The following is a 17,339-nucleotide window of genomic DNA, read 5'->3' as shown; positions in this document are numbered from 1 at the left end:
GTAGTTCACTGCTCTGTTACCTTCAAGGCTGGCGAACAAGTGGGAGAGCAGGGTAAGCTGGAGGCCTTAGTGTGCCGCTTTGTGCAGCCAAGAAGGTGCAGACTGCCATGGATCAAGGTCCAAGAGCTTGTAACCAAGACTGACTGAGATGCTAAGAGGTGAAATCCCTGGGAAAGCTAGAAAAGAGAAGAAGAGGGTGTGGTGATTGATGGATAAAACACTCAATGCCCTTCAACCCCTAATACAAAGGAAAGCAAAAGTATAACAACAACAGCAAGACGACCACCAGGCAGTGGGGCAGCCCTCAATTTAGGCAATGTTTGTGATAAGAAAATGTACTTCCACTTGGCTTATTGTAGCTGCCAAGTTTCAGCAAAAGGCCAGGCCAAGTATACGGGGGTTGGATGTGAGATAGCATTTCTCTGCTCTCTCAGGAAGAAGAGAAAATGGGCCACGTCACCACACACCCTGCTTGGTGCTGTGGGGAGGGAGATTTAAGGTGCTCACTCCCTTATGGATTAAGTTATTCTCACTTGCATAAAGATCTGGTCCACTGAGAGGATTCCCCACGGGTACATGGAACCCTGGCAGTCTATAGAGGAGGCACAGCAAATCTTTAGGGAGCTGGGGATGAGAAAAGCCATTTATGCCCCTGTCTCTTAAGACCCTGATGGGGCCACTTTCACTGTCGGAAGGAGAGCCAAAATACTCCAGTCTGCCCCCAGCACCTGGTATAGGACAAGGATGTCCATGTTGGGCCCAGTTGTGGGACAAGACATTTATGTTATTGGGCAATCCATTGCTGAACTGGGAGAAATGGAAAAGTCCTGGGAAAGGGTGTGGGCTGTGGGAAAGAACCAAGATAGAGAGGAAGCTCAGAAAGCCAAAAGGCTGTTCCTGTGAAAGGAACCCAGAAGTAACTGTGGTTCTTGCTGAGGGCACCCCACCTGCACAGATGGATGGACAACCCAACACTGTGTTGGGCTGCGGAAAGTCCTCAAACCTGAACGACAGTGCAGACCTGCAGCATCTGCCCGGCCATCCCTGCTGCCTCGCCTGCTCCCGCAGAAGCCTCAGAGATACAGTCACTAATAAAACCCCTCTTTCTCCTCGTTCCTCCCAAATTGCTATTCTACTGGAAAGTCACAGAGTTTCTGCCAAAGCATACATCTGAACTAAAAGCGGAAGCATTTATAGAAGAAAGTTCTGCAATATCATCACAGTATTCCAAATTTAGGCAGAAAAGTAATGGAAGAGCAAGAAACTACTGCAGGGATATTTTTTTATATCATGCAAGTGTTTAAAAATTCTCTTGATTTATAAGACTGAACAGATTGCTTACGTCTTTTATTCACAGAGGAAATCCACAACACCTGGGGGAGTGGAAGGAACTCATCCGTCTCAGTCTACTTAATAGAAGTTTGTTTGCAGAACTATGAGACCGCCTTCAGCAGGGCAGCCTCCCCTTTTTAATATAAGCCATGTCTGGAGATATAGTCTATGCTGATCTCCAAACTATTAGAGCTTCACATTTAGGACATTCATCTCCAGTTCCAAGACCTGGTAAGTTGACTTTAGGACTATTTTTAAAATTAATATTTTACTTTTAATCTTGTTTATTCCTGTCCTGTGTCTATGTTTGTCTTACTGGAAATAGAAGATTGGGTTAAAAGTAAAAGTTATTGAGTGTAAGATTTAATGAAACAAAATGTTCATAATATAAATTGTAACTTTAATTTTAATACGTAGAACTTTGCTTTTGGTTTTCATGGCCTCTCTCTTTATAGTCCTCATGGTGAAGATTTAGGCTCAGACAGTGGCAGCTGTGCTCATGACCCCTTTCTCTCTCCAGCTTCACTCACCTCGACTCAAATTGACCTGTGAACACACTAATTCATTTACAGCGAGGAAAGTATCTCCTGCAACTACTCCCATTTTTATTTACTCCTTTAGAAATTGCATCTTGATAGGATAAAATATGAAGCCAAATTAAAGAGACATGAAATGTTAGTATTTTATTTCTTAGAGTTTAGAATTAATGACTATTTGAGTATTGGAATACTTTTGAAATATGAAGAGACAAGCCTATAGCTAAAAATAGTGATTTTTAACCTTTTTCATTTCATGGTACACATAAACTAACTACTAACCTTCTGCAGGTTTTTTTGCACACCAAAAAATACATATTTTTGCCAACATGACAGGAAAACAGGTATAATTTTGATTCATTGACACCAGGTAGCTGTTGCTGTGTCGACTGCTGTCATTTTTTTTATTTGACAATCTAAGGGAAAAGAGGCCAGTGCCCCTGAGTAAACAGTCAGTTAGTGTATGTTTTAAAAATTCTTACAGCACGCTGGTTGAAAATTGCTGGCTAAAGATAACATTATACCTTAATCACAAAACACCTCAAAAGTGATATATTTTCAAATCCAGTGTGTATTTATTCTCTGAAGCACTAGGGAAATGTCCATGTTGAATTTATATTCTCTCCTAGAGTAAGAATTTTTTTATATTATAAGGTTCCTATAAAATGTTTAAATATTTTAAGTTCTTTTCATTGTGCTTCCCCTTGTGAAAGGATGTTTTGCTTTTTTTTGTATTTCCAAAGAACGCATCTTTATTTGACATTCTTAAGCCTGCAGTTGTCAAGTGAATTTGATGTGTGTTTCTTTAGTAGCAGAAGCACATCGCTTCCTATCTTTAAACATTACCTCTCTAACCTGCCCAATAGTTGCTTATTTGCTTTCTTTTCTCCCTAGACTAGGTGTTTTCATTTTCTATGAGATGATGGAATTTAATTTGAAAACCAACATGAGCTAGGATTGCATTCTTATTCTTGCAACCCTAAGACAATCTCCTACAGTCAGTCCAATTTTCTAGAGGTTATTTCACTCAGTTCAATCAACAAAACCAGCATTTTTGTTTCTGCATTCTAAGGTTTGATCTCCTTCTGGTTTAGGGATAGGATTTTACTTCATTCCTGATTTAGAAATGTGGGGAAAATATCTTGAATGCTATCTAGTCCAATCTTCTAACATTAAACATGAGAAAACATGAAAATGAAACTACTTGCCCACGATCATGCTTATGACCAGAAGGCAAATACCTTCCGCTGCATATCTCTGTTAGTTACATGCCACTTTTGTTCTTATCATCATATCATTAGAGAGGGGGGAATTATTTGAAATACAATATTTTCATGTCCTACAAAGCCCTATACAATTGTCCCTGGTGTTCCTCTTCTAACGTCTTACGTTTCACTTATTTTGCTCTGGCTGTTTTGCCCCTTAAAATGACCATATTTGATCAAGGAAATGTTGAAACCATCTCCCCAATCTCTTAACCTTCGTATTTCCAACCCCTCACACAGCAGTAGGTACACAGAAGGTACTCAAAAGATGCTTATTAACTGAACGAATGTATAAATGGATACATAAATTCATGAGATTCATTAGGTACTCAATAAATACTATAGGTTCATTGGTTCTCCAACATAGAAAACCAAAAGGGATGTCACCATGAAGATTAGCAGAATATCAGTGAAAAAGAAAGAAAATATCAGTGAGGAATATCAGGAGATATTGTAATGAGAATTTTCCAGGATAAGATTCAGACATTCACGTTTTTCTTAAATCTTACCTCGGAGGTCTAAAAAGGACCTAATATCTCTTATGTCAGTCCTTTCATCAAATCCAAAGTTTTACTTTGTAAGCGTTGAGGTCTATAACCTCAGTTCTTCATGTTGGAGACCGGTGTAGAAACAGGACCTCGCTTTTCCTGCGTTTGCTGTGACTGGCCCAGTCTGCATTGTTTTGCCTGGTAAATGAACTTACATGGACTTCTTTACATTTTAAAAATTAGTGTATTCTTACTGAAGATGTTTTACTTAATAATAATGGTATATCGAACACCTTATAGAACTGAGCACTCTATAAAAATATTCCACTATATAAGCATTCAGGTTAATCAGCCTTGACACATGATTTTATAATTGGCTATATTTTAAAATCAGTTATTTTAGTACTATCTCAGAGTATTGTATGTATATGTGTATTAATATCACATATATAGTGGGATTGATATATTGTAATTATTATGGATTAGAGATTTGAATTTATTGGCCCCCCCTTTTCACAAACTAAAAAAAAAACAGTTATGGGGTGTGTGTGTGTGTGTGTGTGTGTGTGTGTGTGTGTGTGTGTGTGTGTTTAGAAGGAAGCCGGGCCTATCTATTTCAAAGTAATTCAGGAGAAACATAACTGACTGGGTTTATTCAGCCCTTTCCTATCTATCACTATCATTATCTACAGAGCTTACTAGTGAAATCTGTCCAATTTTGCAGAGTCTCACCATCATAGAATTCTTCTGAAAATTGGATGTACAATGATTATTGTCCTCCTTGTAATAATAATTATGCTCAGCATTTTTGGTAAGTAACTGACAATACCATTCATTTATCCCCAAGGTATTATTCTACAGTGACCTGTTGTAATCGTGTTTGTTGTTCTAGAGATTCATAAACAGTAAAGTAAACTTCACAAAAAGTATGAATTTGAAACACAATTACATTTGGACATGTGCCACAGAACTTCAGCATGTGATATAATATATATATTTATTTCATTGATAAAGAAATGAGATATCAGGATTACATTTATATGTATTTAATAAACATGATCACATAATTAATTTCCCAGTGCGCTTTGATAGTGGGCTATGCACAACCTTTTTTTAAAACTATATGCAGATAAAAGCAAATGAAATAGAAACTATATTTATGTGTAAGTTTATTCATATTAACTACTCTTGAACATTATCAATCTTATATCTATAGGCAAGAAGTTAGTTTTAAATTCATCAATCCAAAAAGCTTTTAAAAATATTGAATTTGTCAGGGTGGCATCAGTTACTACAATGAGATTTCAAGTGTGCAATTCTATAATACATCTTCTGTTTAATGCATTGCGTGTTCACCACCCAAAGTCACGTCTCCTTTCATCACCATTCATGCCCCCTTACCCTCTCTCACCCCCCTCATCCCCTTGTATCCTGGTAATCACCATACTGTTGTCTTTGTTTTTGAGATTTTTTTTCTTAGTCCCCTCACCTTTTTTCCTCAGGTCCCCAAACCCTCTCTTCTAACAGCTGTCACTCTGTTTTCTATATCTATGAGTCTGTTTCTACTTCATTTGTAAATTTATTTTGTTCATTAGATCCCACATATAAGTGAAACCATATAGTATTTATTTTTCCCTAACTGGCTTATTTCACTTAGTATAATGTTCCCCAGGTCCATCCATGCTGTCTCAAAGGTAAGATTTCCTTCTTTTATATGGCTGAGTAGTCTTCAATTGTGGAAATGCACCACAGTTCTTTTGTCTACTCCTTTAGTGCTAAGTACTTGAGCTGCTTCCAAACCTTGGTTATTATAAGTAACGCTGCAATGAACATAGGATACATATATTCTTTCGAATTAGTGATTCAAGTTTCTTCAGATATATTCCTAGAAGTGGAGCCTCTGGGTCAGAAGGCAGTTTCGTTCTTAAAATTTTTAGTAAATTCCACACTGGCCACACCAATCTGCATTCCTACAAATAGTGCACAAGGGTACCCTTTCTCCACACCCTCGCCAACACTTGCCTATTGATTTCTTGATGGTAGCCATTCTGGCAAGTGTGAGATGATAACTTATGGTGGTTTTAATTTGTATTTCTCTGATAATTAGTGATGTTTAGTGTCTTTTCATATGTCTTTGGCCATCTGTATGAATTCTATAGAGAAGTGTCTATTTAGGTCCTTTGCTCCCTTTTTCACTGGATTGCTTGTGTTTTGAGTATGTGTTGAGTTGTATTAAGTTCTTTATAAATTTTGGATTTTAACCCCTTATCAAATGTATTATTTAGAGAATATGTTCTCCCATTCAGGAAGTTGTCTTTTCATTTTGTTTATGGCTTCCTTTGTTGTGCAAAAAATGTGCAGTTTTATGTAGTATTATTTATTTTTTCTTTTGTTTCCCTTACCTAAGGAGGCATATAAGAAAAAAATATTATTATAAGAAATATCTGAGATTTTACTGCCTATGTTTTCTTCTAGTTTTTTTGTTTTGGGGTTTTTTTTTGGGGGGGTGGAGTCTAACATTTAAGTCTTTAATTCATTTTAAGTTTATTCTTGTGGATGGTGTAAGAAGGTAATGCAGTTTCTTTTCTTTCTTTCTTTCTTTCTTTCTTTCTTTCTTTCTTTCTTTCTTTCTTTCTTTCTTTCTTTTTTTGGCATGCATAGGTTCAATTTTCCCTTTCAGAACAGGACTTTTGTTTGTTGGGAGGTTTGGGGGATTTTTTGTTACTAATTCAATTATTTATACTGTGCCTATTCAGATTTTCTGATTTTTCCAGATTCAGTTTTAGAGGATTGCGTGTTTCTAGGAATTTACCCATTTGATCAGATTGTCCAATTTGTTGGCACATAGTTGACTGTAATATTTTCTTACAATTCTTTGTTTTTCTTTGATGTCAGTTGTTACTTCTCTTTCATTTCTGATTTTTTAAATTTGAGTCCTTTCTCTTTTTTTCTTGTTGAGGTTGTTTAAAGGTTCATCAGTCTTGTTTATCTTTTCAAGGAACCATCTCTTGGTTTCATTAATCTTTTGTGTTTTTAAACTCTATTTCCTTTAGTTTTGCTTTGATTTTTTTTAATATTTTATTTATTTATTTATTTATCTTTAGAGGGGAAGGAGAGAGGGAGAGAAACATCAATGTATGGTTGCCTTTCATGCATCCCCTGCTGGGAAATGGCCTGCAGGGAACTGGTCTGCAACCCAGAAATATGCCCTGACTGGGAATTGAACTGCGATCCTCTGGTTCGCAGGCCTGTGCTCAATCCACTGAGCTACACCAGCCAGGGTTGATTTTTTATTATCTCCTTTCTTCTACTCACATTGGACTTTGTTGTTCTTTTTCTAGTTTTTTTAAGTGTAATGTTAGATGTTTATTTGAAATTGTTCTCCTTTTTTGAGATAGCCCTATGAATTTCCCTTTCAGGACAACTTTTGCGGTTTTGCATAGATTTTGGGTTGTTTTGTTCTCCTTTTCATTTGTTTCAAGTTATCTTTTTATTTCTTTCTTGATTTTATTGTTAACCCACTCATTGTTTAGTAACACATGATTTAGCCTATATGTCTTTGTGTGCTTTTTTAGGTGGTTTTCTTGTTGTTGATTTGTAGTTTCACATCATTATTGTGAGAGAAGATGCCTGATATGATTCCAATTATACATGGCTGTCTTTGCTGAGCTTCGGTGTGTGTGGGAAGTACCCAGCTGCACACCAAGGCCAGTTTTTACCATCCCTACCTAGGCCTGGGAGGCAGGTCAGCAAAAGTCCCAAAGCACCCCACGATCTGCTTCTGCCTGCCTCCACCTGCTGGCTCCCTTTAAGGCCCAGTCACTGCAAGAGCCTCTGGCGGTACTCAAACTGCCTAAGGTATGTTCTCAGTGAGTTGCCAGGTAGGGGCGAGCGGTGTTCATCAGACTGACTTCAAACTCAGTGCTGCTGCTGGGCCTGAGGGCACTCAGCAAATGTCACAGAATATAACAAATCTAGCTACCATGCAGACCTTGGGTGCCCACAGACCTTGTGATGGGGCAGGGGTTCAGGGATTCTTCCAGGTGAGGCCAGCAGAGTTTACCAGGCCCCAAAAGACCAAGAATTGGCTGCATGAAGTGATAGCTTTGCACCGGTTGGGTCTGCAAGGGAAAAGTAGTCCCTGTCCTAGAGCCACACAACTCAGTCTGTCCAAGATTCTGCTGTGAGGCCTAGCTCATCAGGCAGAGTCACTGGGAGTTGGAAGGATTGTGCTAGTGGATCTCCTAAGAGGGGGAAAGTGCCAGTCAAGCTGTTGGAAGATGGGTGAATTTGTCCCTGCCCCAGAGCCACACAACTCAGATCGTCCTGGATTCTGCCCAGACTTTGGCAGCATGGGGCCACCAGGAATCAAGAGGGTAGCGCCACCAGGGGCCAGGAAGGTGAGGCTAGTGGATCTTTTGTGAGGGAAGAGGCACCAGTCAGGTTAATGCGAAAGTGGTGGGTAATGGTCCCTGCCCCAGAGCCACACCAACCAGTCACTGACACCTCTTATGTTTGCCCAGATCTCTATACCCCAGCCAAGGCAGCTGACTCCCCAGCAGGGTGTAAGCTCTGCAAGGTGAGTCAACAGGGAGTTCAAATAGTGAGGTTATTGCATCCCTTCAGGCTGATGCTATAAAGAGAGGGATGCTCCACCCAAGACAGTTGGCTTCTGTGGAATGGGAGAGGCAATCAGCACAGCATTCCTGGTGGCTGTTCCTTCAGCAATCTCCCCAAAACCACAGACCCCAGTCTCTCTTCACACAATCTAGTCCACTCCACACCCCCTCCACCAGAGCTCAGGGTGAGTGTTTGTGAAGGAGATTTCGTGCATAAGCTCTTTAAGAGTGTAACTGTGTCTCTAGCAGACTCCTATCTTTTCCTGGCAAACAAAATTCCCACTTACTTTTACAACCAGATGTTATGTGGTGGTGTCTCTTGCTGGCTGTAGTGCTCTGAGCTGTGTATCTTTGAATGGGGTTGAGACCTCAACTTCTCACAGGAAACTTTGCAGCTGAGATACCATATCCCTCCTGAACCTCAGCTGGTGCTTAAAAAATGGAGCCATCCTTTTCATATCTCCACCATTCCTACCAGTGTAGATGTGGCTTCTTCTGTAAATCTTTGGTTATAAGACTTCTGATCGGCAAGTTTTCTGTTGGTTATTCAGCTTGATTGTTCTACATTTTAGTCGTAATTCCAATTTGGCCCTGAGAGGAGGGGAATATAACATCTACATACCCCACTGCAACCTTGGATCCTCTCCTACTTAACTTCCAATCATTTAGCTTACTGCGGAATTTCCCCATAAATGAAAATTTCATTGGCACTACAGTTCAGTGGTTTTGTGCTTTGCATTTGATTAGAAAATTTTGTTTTTCTTTCATTAGTTATCCAGTACAAATCTGCAAGACATACTGAAGTGGATAATGAATCAAAAGAGGCATACTGTAATGGGAAAAATAAATCTGGAACAATCACCTCAATAGGTAACATTATTTTGTTTGGCTTAATTCCTGAGTAACCAAGCATGAACTGTAGTATCAGTTTTACTTGAGTATATCTGCATAGGGAGATTCTACCCCTACAAAAGGATGGTTTAGATCATTGCTTTTCATGGGCCCATTATAGTCTATGATAAAAATGTTCCAAGATCCAAGGCAAATGAAAAAGTGAGTTTAAATAATGAGTTTTAAATGAATGTAAAGGTATTTCACTGAAATAATTGCATTTTATTCTTTTTTAATTTCTGTTGGAACATACACAAGTGCAAATGTGTTCAAAATATTTTTGTTCTTAAAATTTATTATCAGACCAGGCAGTTTTTTGTCAACTTCCTAATGTTATTACATGAAAAACAAATTGCAAATGATAATCTTATATTGGTCTTTCTATTTTCCTCTTATATGAATGTATTTTCATACTTTTATAAAAATAATTATTTGGCCTTTTCATTTCCTTTTTCCAGTTGTTTCTTTTATACTTTTTTAAGTCCTTCAATTTAAGTTTTAATTCTGTATAAAAACACCATATATCTTTCTTCCTTTGAGCATTCAGATATAGTTTTATTAGAAAGACTTACTAGTCTATGTTATAGAGTCCATTCAGATTCTGAAAATTCATTAAAACTTTCAAATGGATTTTGAGGTTTCCAAGCCTGCTCAGACAAATTCTAAATAGTATCTGATACAACATCCATACTAGTTAAGAGTGTTTTAACTGGCATAACTATAAAGACAAGTATTTGGAACATTATCTCCAAAGCAACACACTTTATTGAACTCAGTGCCTATAATACAAATGGTACCAGCAGCCATCAAAAGACTAGCTTTAAATTCTGTGAAACCCATTTTCTAGTCCTCATTCTGTTGTTATAGATATATGTCACCTCTCCTAGACTTCTAGTTTCAATTCAACAGGAAAGAATACCAAGTCTAAATTTGTTTGATCTTAATTAAACAATAAAATCAACTTAAAGTAAACAATGGATCTGTTCAGCCATGACTCCTAATTCTTTGTCTACCTTCACTCTGTTCTTTCTAGGACATACACTAGATTTGCAGTAATAGACCTTTGTTTTCTACCCTCCATTTCTCTTTACCCTGTATTTTTGTCCTCATTGTTGTGAATTCTTGGCAATGTTTTCAGAGTGTAGTTCACAAATTCTCTCTTCCTGTTTCTAAGCTGCTGACTCATTAAGTCTAGTTTCAAGGACTAGCTTTCAAACCTAAAGATTTATTTTCAAATCTGTTTGTAAACTTCCCCCCTCTCCTACCAACCATTTGATGGTTTTTAATCAAAGGTTTTTAAAGTCAGAGATCGAGGATTAGGATTTAGGGTTCGAGGATAAAGCTGATTGGTTAGTTCTTGCGCAAGCTTCCATTGTTTTCCTCAATATGATTAATTTAGTTCCTGATGTCATATTGTCTGGCAGCTTCATCGCTGTGGTCAGATGATCTAACTGGGTTGAAGAATCAAGCACTATAAGATATCTCATGATTGTGTTGGCAGTTCATAGTTCATGTGCGTGACACTTTGAAAGGCCAAAACAAATTATTGTAACCATCTGACATATCTGATAATTACCTATGTGTCAGATCTGATTATTAAATATCTAAAGTCCTTAGTGACCAAATCTGCTGTTTATACTTCCTACTACTATGTTCCTTGTTCCTAAAGTATTTGATTTTTTTTAAAACTTTGATTAATCTCAGTTGTTGGATTTTTAAGAGAAAAATAAAAGATACTTTTTGCAAAGATTATTTGCATTTTCCTCTGCAATGGGGAGCTAATGATTTGGATGACTTATGGCCCATGTGAAGACCCTAGACTAATGAAAGAGCCTCATAAACTCACTGCATCACCTTTCAGTAAGTCCAAGGCTTGTCTTACAACCCTAGCACTGATATAAGGCATAGACTTTGAGGGAATCTTGCCTTTGAATTCATTTACACAGTCATTGTTCCCCATTTCACGTCTAGATAAATGGTTCTTTTTAGCAACTTTTCTTCTTTCTCCCAAGCTAAGCAACATTTTTTACCTAATTTGTTTAGGTTCTAATTATCTTGCAGTAAAAGTATCTTCAAAGAGGAGTTTTCCTAATACTGTGCCCAAACACATTTGCATGCCTTAAGGTCTTTGAGCTACAAAGATCCCAGTGGTTAATTGGTAGACTATAAACAGATTGTTATTTATTAATCTGGTGATACTTTAGAAATACATTTTTATATTCTTTTAAACAAAAATGGTTGAAAAGCACAGCTTCAAATTATCTAGTCAAAGTATCTAATATTAAAAATATGGAATCCATTATTTTCACTCTCTTCTGGTTCTAAGACTTTAATTTTTATCTTTAATGTTAGATATTTTATATTGTCCTGCAAATCTTTGAGATTCTGTAAAAATAGTTTTACAACGATTTTTGTCTGTTTTTCATATTAGACTATTTTAAGTTTACTAACCAGATTTTTTCATTAATTCTTTGCTTTTAAGCCTACCCAATGAAGTTTTTATTCCAAAATAGTCAATTGCAGCTTTAATTGATTTCAAGTAAAATATGTTTAGCTTTATTTATGAGGCATATTACACAGTCAAAAGTTGTATTTGCATCAAACATTAGGGCTTACTAGGGAAACGTAGGCTTCCGTGCAAATGTTGCTTCCCCATCTGGTCTCGTTGCCACTACCGGTTTGTTCATACTCCTCAAAGTGTACCCAAAGCAATTTTCCAAAAATGTGATTATGTCCACACATCCCTGCCAACAGAAATATCTGGGCCTGAAATATCTGGGCCACCACCTCCTATGGGGAAAAGACTAGGGTTCCCAGACCTGGCCCCCACTCTCCTCCTGTAGCTCCCCTTGCCGTTCCTCTCCTCCCACGCGCCCGTGCCTGCCCTGCCTGAACATGCCAGGTTGCTTCTAGACCTTCCTCTTGCTGGTGCCCTTCATTTGCCCTTTCTTCACTTGGCTCAGTTTTTGTATCATATATTACATTTCTCTTTTTTTATTGCTGTTCAACTCCAGTTGTCCCCCTTCGCCCCATTTTTCTCCCCTGCCCTCCCCACCCCCACCTGTAATCCTCTCCCCCATTGTCTTTGTCCATGGGACCCTCAATTCTACATTTTATTTAGTTTTTATATTCTATATTTCTTAGCTGAAGTATCCTATCTTTTGATTCATTGAAAACACATGTTTTTCACATCCTGGGTGTGAGCATGTTATCACAGCTGCTTTAAAATACTTGTCTGATCATCGTAACTTCTGCATCATTTTCCCACCAGACTGCATTAATTCCCTTTCTTTTTAGAATTCGCCATATTTTCCTGTTTTTCCTTATGGCAAATGTTTTGAGAGAGTACTCTCACATTGTGAAATTTATGTTAAAAATCTATGGATTCTGATATATTTCTCCAAAAAAGAGTTGACTTTTCTTTTTTAGCAGGTATGTGTAGTTGGACTCAATATTAAATTTCTGTCTTTTAGGCAGCAGCTCAGATCTCAATTTAGTTTTTTTATCCTTAGCAGTAACCTAGTTTTCACATGCAGGGACTTAGGAAAAGCTTACATACAGAAGTTGGTGCACACACCCTATGTTTTCTCTTTTATGGGATTCACTTATCATTTTTAGTATCTGTGGTTGCCCCAAACTCTGTTCTTTGGCTATTCAGGTTAGAAACAATGCAGGTTAACTATTAAAATTTTACCCATTCCACACATTACCAATGTTAATATCTCTAGGCTAAAAGTTGTGAAAATGAGTAACTTTTACCATTCTATACCTTTCTCTTTTTTATTGTTGTCCAATTAGAGTTGTCCTCATTCCCCCCCCCATTTCTCTCCCCTGCCCTCCCCCCCACATTCAGTGCTCCCTCCCATTGATTTCACCCAGGGGTCCTTGCCACACCTTTCAAGTGTCAGCAACCCTCCAAAATCCGCCTACTTTTCTCACTCTTCAACGGCTTCAAATCATAGTGTGTTTGTGTGTATGTGTGAGTTTTCAAAGAATATTTATTTGACAGGACAATAAATTATTGGTATATTTAGGTTATTGTGTATTGTCATCTAAGCCTACTGGCAAATGTTATAAATTAGAACTATCTGTTAACTATCAGTGCATTTTTGAATGTCAAGACCCTTTTGTGTACAGGAGGATTAAACTAAATTTTAGGTGTGACCTATTTTTCTCAAGAAAAATTATTTTAGTGTGATACATAGCTCCCAAAATATCTGGTCCATGGGTGGACGACTAATTAAAATCCCTAATTTCTAATTTTTCTGTAAAATTTTATCACCCTGTGTCTTGGAGGTGGTATTTATTGTCCCATGCTAGTGTTTTGTGTATTGTTTAGCTCTTAGAAAACATGATATATTTCTAAGAGAATAAATTAAATGAGTAAATAAATAATGAATGAATGACTATACACATGGTTGCAAGCCTGTTAATTTTTATTTTTTCCAAATCCACCCTGAGAAAAGCACATACTTTTGTCAAAAAAAAAAACTTGAACCATTATTTAACAAATTTTAGAGGCTTTAATCATGTAATATTGCAATAAATACTAAATTACCAATAAAATTGCAACTTGGTATGATCATACAATGTTAGGGGTATGGTTCCAAGTTTCTCCTAATCACTTACCCTTTGCTTCTCCCAGTTTCTTCCAACCCTCCTACTGCTCACAAACCATGCCCCAACAAAGACTGGAAGCTACATGAGGGGAAATGCTACTGGGTTGATACCCATAAGAAATCTTGGATTGAAAGTAGAAATGACTGCATCATGAAAAATTCACAGCTCATGGTGATTCGGGACTTCATTGATATGGTGAGATACAGAACTTAGAGATTACAGCATCCCTCATGATCACGATGTATTCCTGGTGCTACAAATTTGAAAGTTTCTATCATTTTTTTACTCCCCATTGCTATTCACTACAAAATATTGGTTGAATGAATCATTGACCTCTACAATTATTTTAGGCCTCTTTTTGAAAAGAATAGAAAGAATTCATTTATATTATACAACTAAATCACATGCTTATCATATCCCACCTTGAAATGTAAGATAAAATATCTCACCTCCCATGTCTGTTAGAGCGCTCACAAAGGTTGTTAGAATTAAGGACAATATCGGGAAAAAGCACAGTACTTCACATTAAGACTTTGTTCTTCCTTGAGGAGAACTAATATTTTGCTAACTCTCACTTAATTTAAATGGAAACTTTGCTACATGAGATTGAACACTAAATCTTCTACTTAATAAGATCAATATAGGTGTTCATGGGCAAACATCAAATAAGGATTCTCCGCATGAGTACTGGTGTGCTGGAATTACAACTATGACAAAGGCTGTTTCTGAAAACCCAATGAATGCTTCACAGTCCTGGGAAAGCAACAGCAGCCTTCTGTGTGATTCACAACAGGGCAGCTGTGGAAACGTCTGAGAGTGGAAAGCTACACAAGAACAACAAAAATAGAAATGAGCTCTCTTCACGGTAACCAGTATAACCCCAAATACCAAACTGTGAGACTCTATGTCAGATAGTATGAACCAAATAAGGATGGATTAAGAACTGAAACTGTTTTCTTCTCCTAGAGGTCACTTTTAAGACAAGAAAGGAGAAGCAGGCTCTGTAATGAACTAACAGTGAATCATTGCATAGAGAAATTGTACAATTTACTAAGACTTTACTAAGAACCTCATCTATTGGCTGCTCACAATTAAAAGGAAGAATACTGAAAAGCAAAAAGACATGTCTCCTGGTCAAACAGCAAACCAGATTTTTGGAGAACAGTAGACTGAAACAGCATGTTTTAATGGAAACTTTTTTTCCAGTACAGGTTATACCTCTTCACAATATTCATTAGCAAGTGAATGGATTAGATGTAATTGTTCCCTTTAAGGATAAGTGAAAGTCAAATAGGAGTCAGCATAGAACTTATGCATAGATATTTCCAAATCTCTCCAAAAATAGACAAGTAAAAGTCAGATAAAATATATATTACAGAAGAATAATTACTCCAAGAAACGAAATAATTTTCAGACAAATACTTTTCCAGCTTTCAAATAAGTTAAAGATAAAATGACCCCCCAAAATAATTATGAGTCCATCTAGAACACCCATGTGTCCTTAAAGAAAGAAGGAAATGATGAATAAAAGAGTATGGCCATGCCCTATAATGTCTTAATTCTAATTTCAGTATCACGTTTCTTTTCATTAGTCAGAAATAAGGTTAGTCACATTGTCACACTGAGCCAAAAAGGAACCCAGGAAATACAGCCCTTGTTATGTTTGGTCGTGTACTTTGGCTCAGGGTTTATATTTCTCTAGAAATAAGAGATATTAAAAAAACTATAAACAACATGTACAACATTAGGTCAGATACTGCTTTCTTTAATTTTTTCTGTGTATTCTCTTGCTTCTATACTTATTTCATACCTGTTTTTAATAATACTCACTAGCATTTATGTAATGATTATTTATTGTGTACCAGGCTGTGTTTCATAATATTATGCAATAAAACATAATACTTCTTTGAGATAGTAACTATTACAGTCTGAGTTTTAGAGACTGGAAAAAACAGAAGTAAAAAGATTGAATAACTGTGCTAAGAGGCACCACAGTAGATAGGAGACCTAGGACTCAAACTAAGCAGGCTGAGTCCACAGCCTTAGGACCTACTACTATTGTATGTAATTTTGCTTGAGCAGTCATTGCGTTGCATTGCAGTAGTTTATCCTTCTATGGTGATTCTAAGAAAACACAAAGTGTCTTATTCATCTGCTCATTTCCATCTTCTGGTACAACTCCAAGTACATATAAAGTGCACTTGAAATGCCTTTCTTATATCAATAAGAATTAGTCAGTTGTTTCATAAAACATTTCCTGTTCCATTTAGAGTTTCCTATGGCTGCACCTAAGTCATTCAGACTATTATTGGATTGGCTTGAGTATTCCAACCAAAGAAAAACTATGGACCTGGGTAGACAACAGCTCGTTTGACCCCCGTCTGTAAGTTTATTGTATTTTTAGCTTTTCTGTGACTCCCTGTGTGATAAGAAGGGGTCATCTGATATTGTTGGACTTGAACTGAGTGAACAAGTATTAATTTCCCAATTTTTATAACCTGGTAAATATTCACATAAAATGCTCCACACAGAAAATTGAGAAAGAAAACAAATTTCACTTCATTCACTCAGAAAGTTTACATGTGAAATAGGATTTGCAAACTTTTATTTTATTTTTTATCTAAAGAAGAAATTGGCTATCGTAAAATCTCGTATGAGAGTACCAATTTAGTTCACAAATATAAATTTCTGTTTATTTCCTATGGTGTTCAATAATTTTTAATTTAAAAAAATCAAAGGTAACATTTTAACCTTATCCATATGCATTTTAAACTAAGATTTATTAACTGTTAACTTCTCTGGAGAGAGGTTTTAAGAAATAAAACTGAAGGTGGAAGAATTACTTTACCTTTCATATTGTGTCTTGTTTAAGTTGTTTTGATGATCATAGTTTTATTCAATAATTAGAAAATATTTTCTGAGTTCCTCTTAGTCTCTGGATATATGCATATTTTCCAGGCTGATGTAAAGATAACTGCTTTCTTTATACAGATTTTCAATAGAAGAAAGCACACCATGGACTCGGAGCATGAAATGTGCCCAGGTGTCTCGTGTTAACATAATTGGGAAAAAATGTGAAGACCGTGAGCAATGGATTTGTCAGTTGTCATCCACTCAGCAGTAAATCAGTCTCCATTTCTCTGGCTGAAAAACACATGAAGTTTGAACTCATGACAAAGGATAGTCCAGACAGAGTATTACTTATATCCTCGAGGGCTCTGTATGTGCAAGAATGTGTTCGTGTATGGCTCTTGTCACTATAGCACTATCTCTCTATAGTGTGGGAAGGCTGCTGGAAAAAATGTTATGTAAAATGAACACTTATGCTGAGTACATTTTTTTCCATCTGAATTAGCAATGCAGTTATTCAACCATTAGTCTCATTTAGCCTGTATTTTGGAACTTTAGCCTTTATGTTCTCTACACCTTCCCTCTACAATATCCCAAGCTAATCTCTTACACTCTCAGTTTCAATCACCACGTGTGCAGTAATGTGTATCAAATTTACATAGCAGCCCAGGGTGCCATTCCCATATACCATACTGTCTATTTAACATGTCAAAACTAAAATCTCAAAGGCAGTTCAAG

General features: G+C 36.9%; 1 protein-coding gene across 3 annotated transcripts; it reads left to right on the top strand.

Moving 5' to 3' along the window:
* The first annotated feature begins 1,057 nt into the window (after positions 1-1,057).
* Positions 1,058-17,069, top strand: CLECL1P (C-type lectin-like domain family 1). Of its 3 annotated transcripts, XM_037167893.2 has the most exons (6): positions 1,065-1,563; positions 4,346-4,432; positions 9,012-9,110; positions 13,777-13,946; positions 16,022-16,134; positions 16,743-17,069. In XM_037167893.2, exons 1-6 carry the CDS (start codon positions 1,482-1,484, stop codon positions 16,873-16,875), a joined length of 684 nt encoding a protein of 227 aa, XP_037023788.2. In that variant the 5' UTR covers positions 1,065-1,481; the 3' UTR covers positions 16,876-17,069. The 3 variants fall into 3 exon arrangements, with proteins under 3 accessions (XP_037023790.2, XP_037023788.2, XP_037023789.2); XM_037167895.2 differs by lacking the exon at positions 9,012-9,110 and having other exon boundaries at positions 1,058-1,563; XM_037167894.2 differs by lacking the exon at positions 4,346-4,432.
* The last annotated feature ends 270 nt before the right edge of the window (positions 17,070-17,339 follow it).

The sequence above is a fragment of the Artibeus jamaicensis genome, unplaced genomic scaffold (assembly GCF_021234435.1).
Source record: "Artibeus jamaicensis isolate MK-2021 breed Jamaican fruit bat unplaced genomic scaffold, CSHL_Jam_final contig_233, whole genome shotgun sequence".
NCBI lineage: Eukaryota > Metazoa > Chordata > Mammalia > Chiroptera > Phyllostomidae > Artibeus > Artibeus jamaicensis.
Note: the sequence above shows the minus strand (reverse complement) of the source record. Positions and strands in the feature narration are given on the sequence as shown.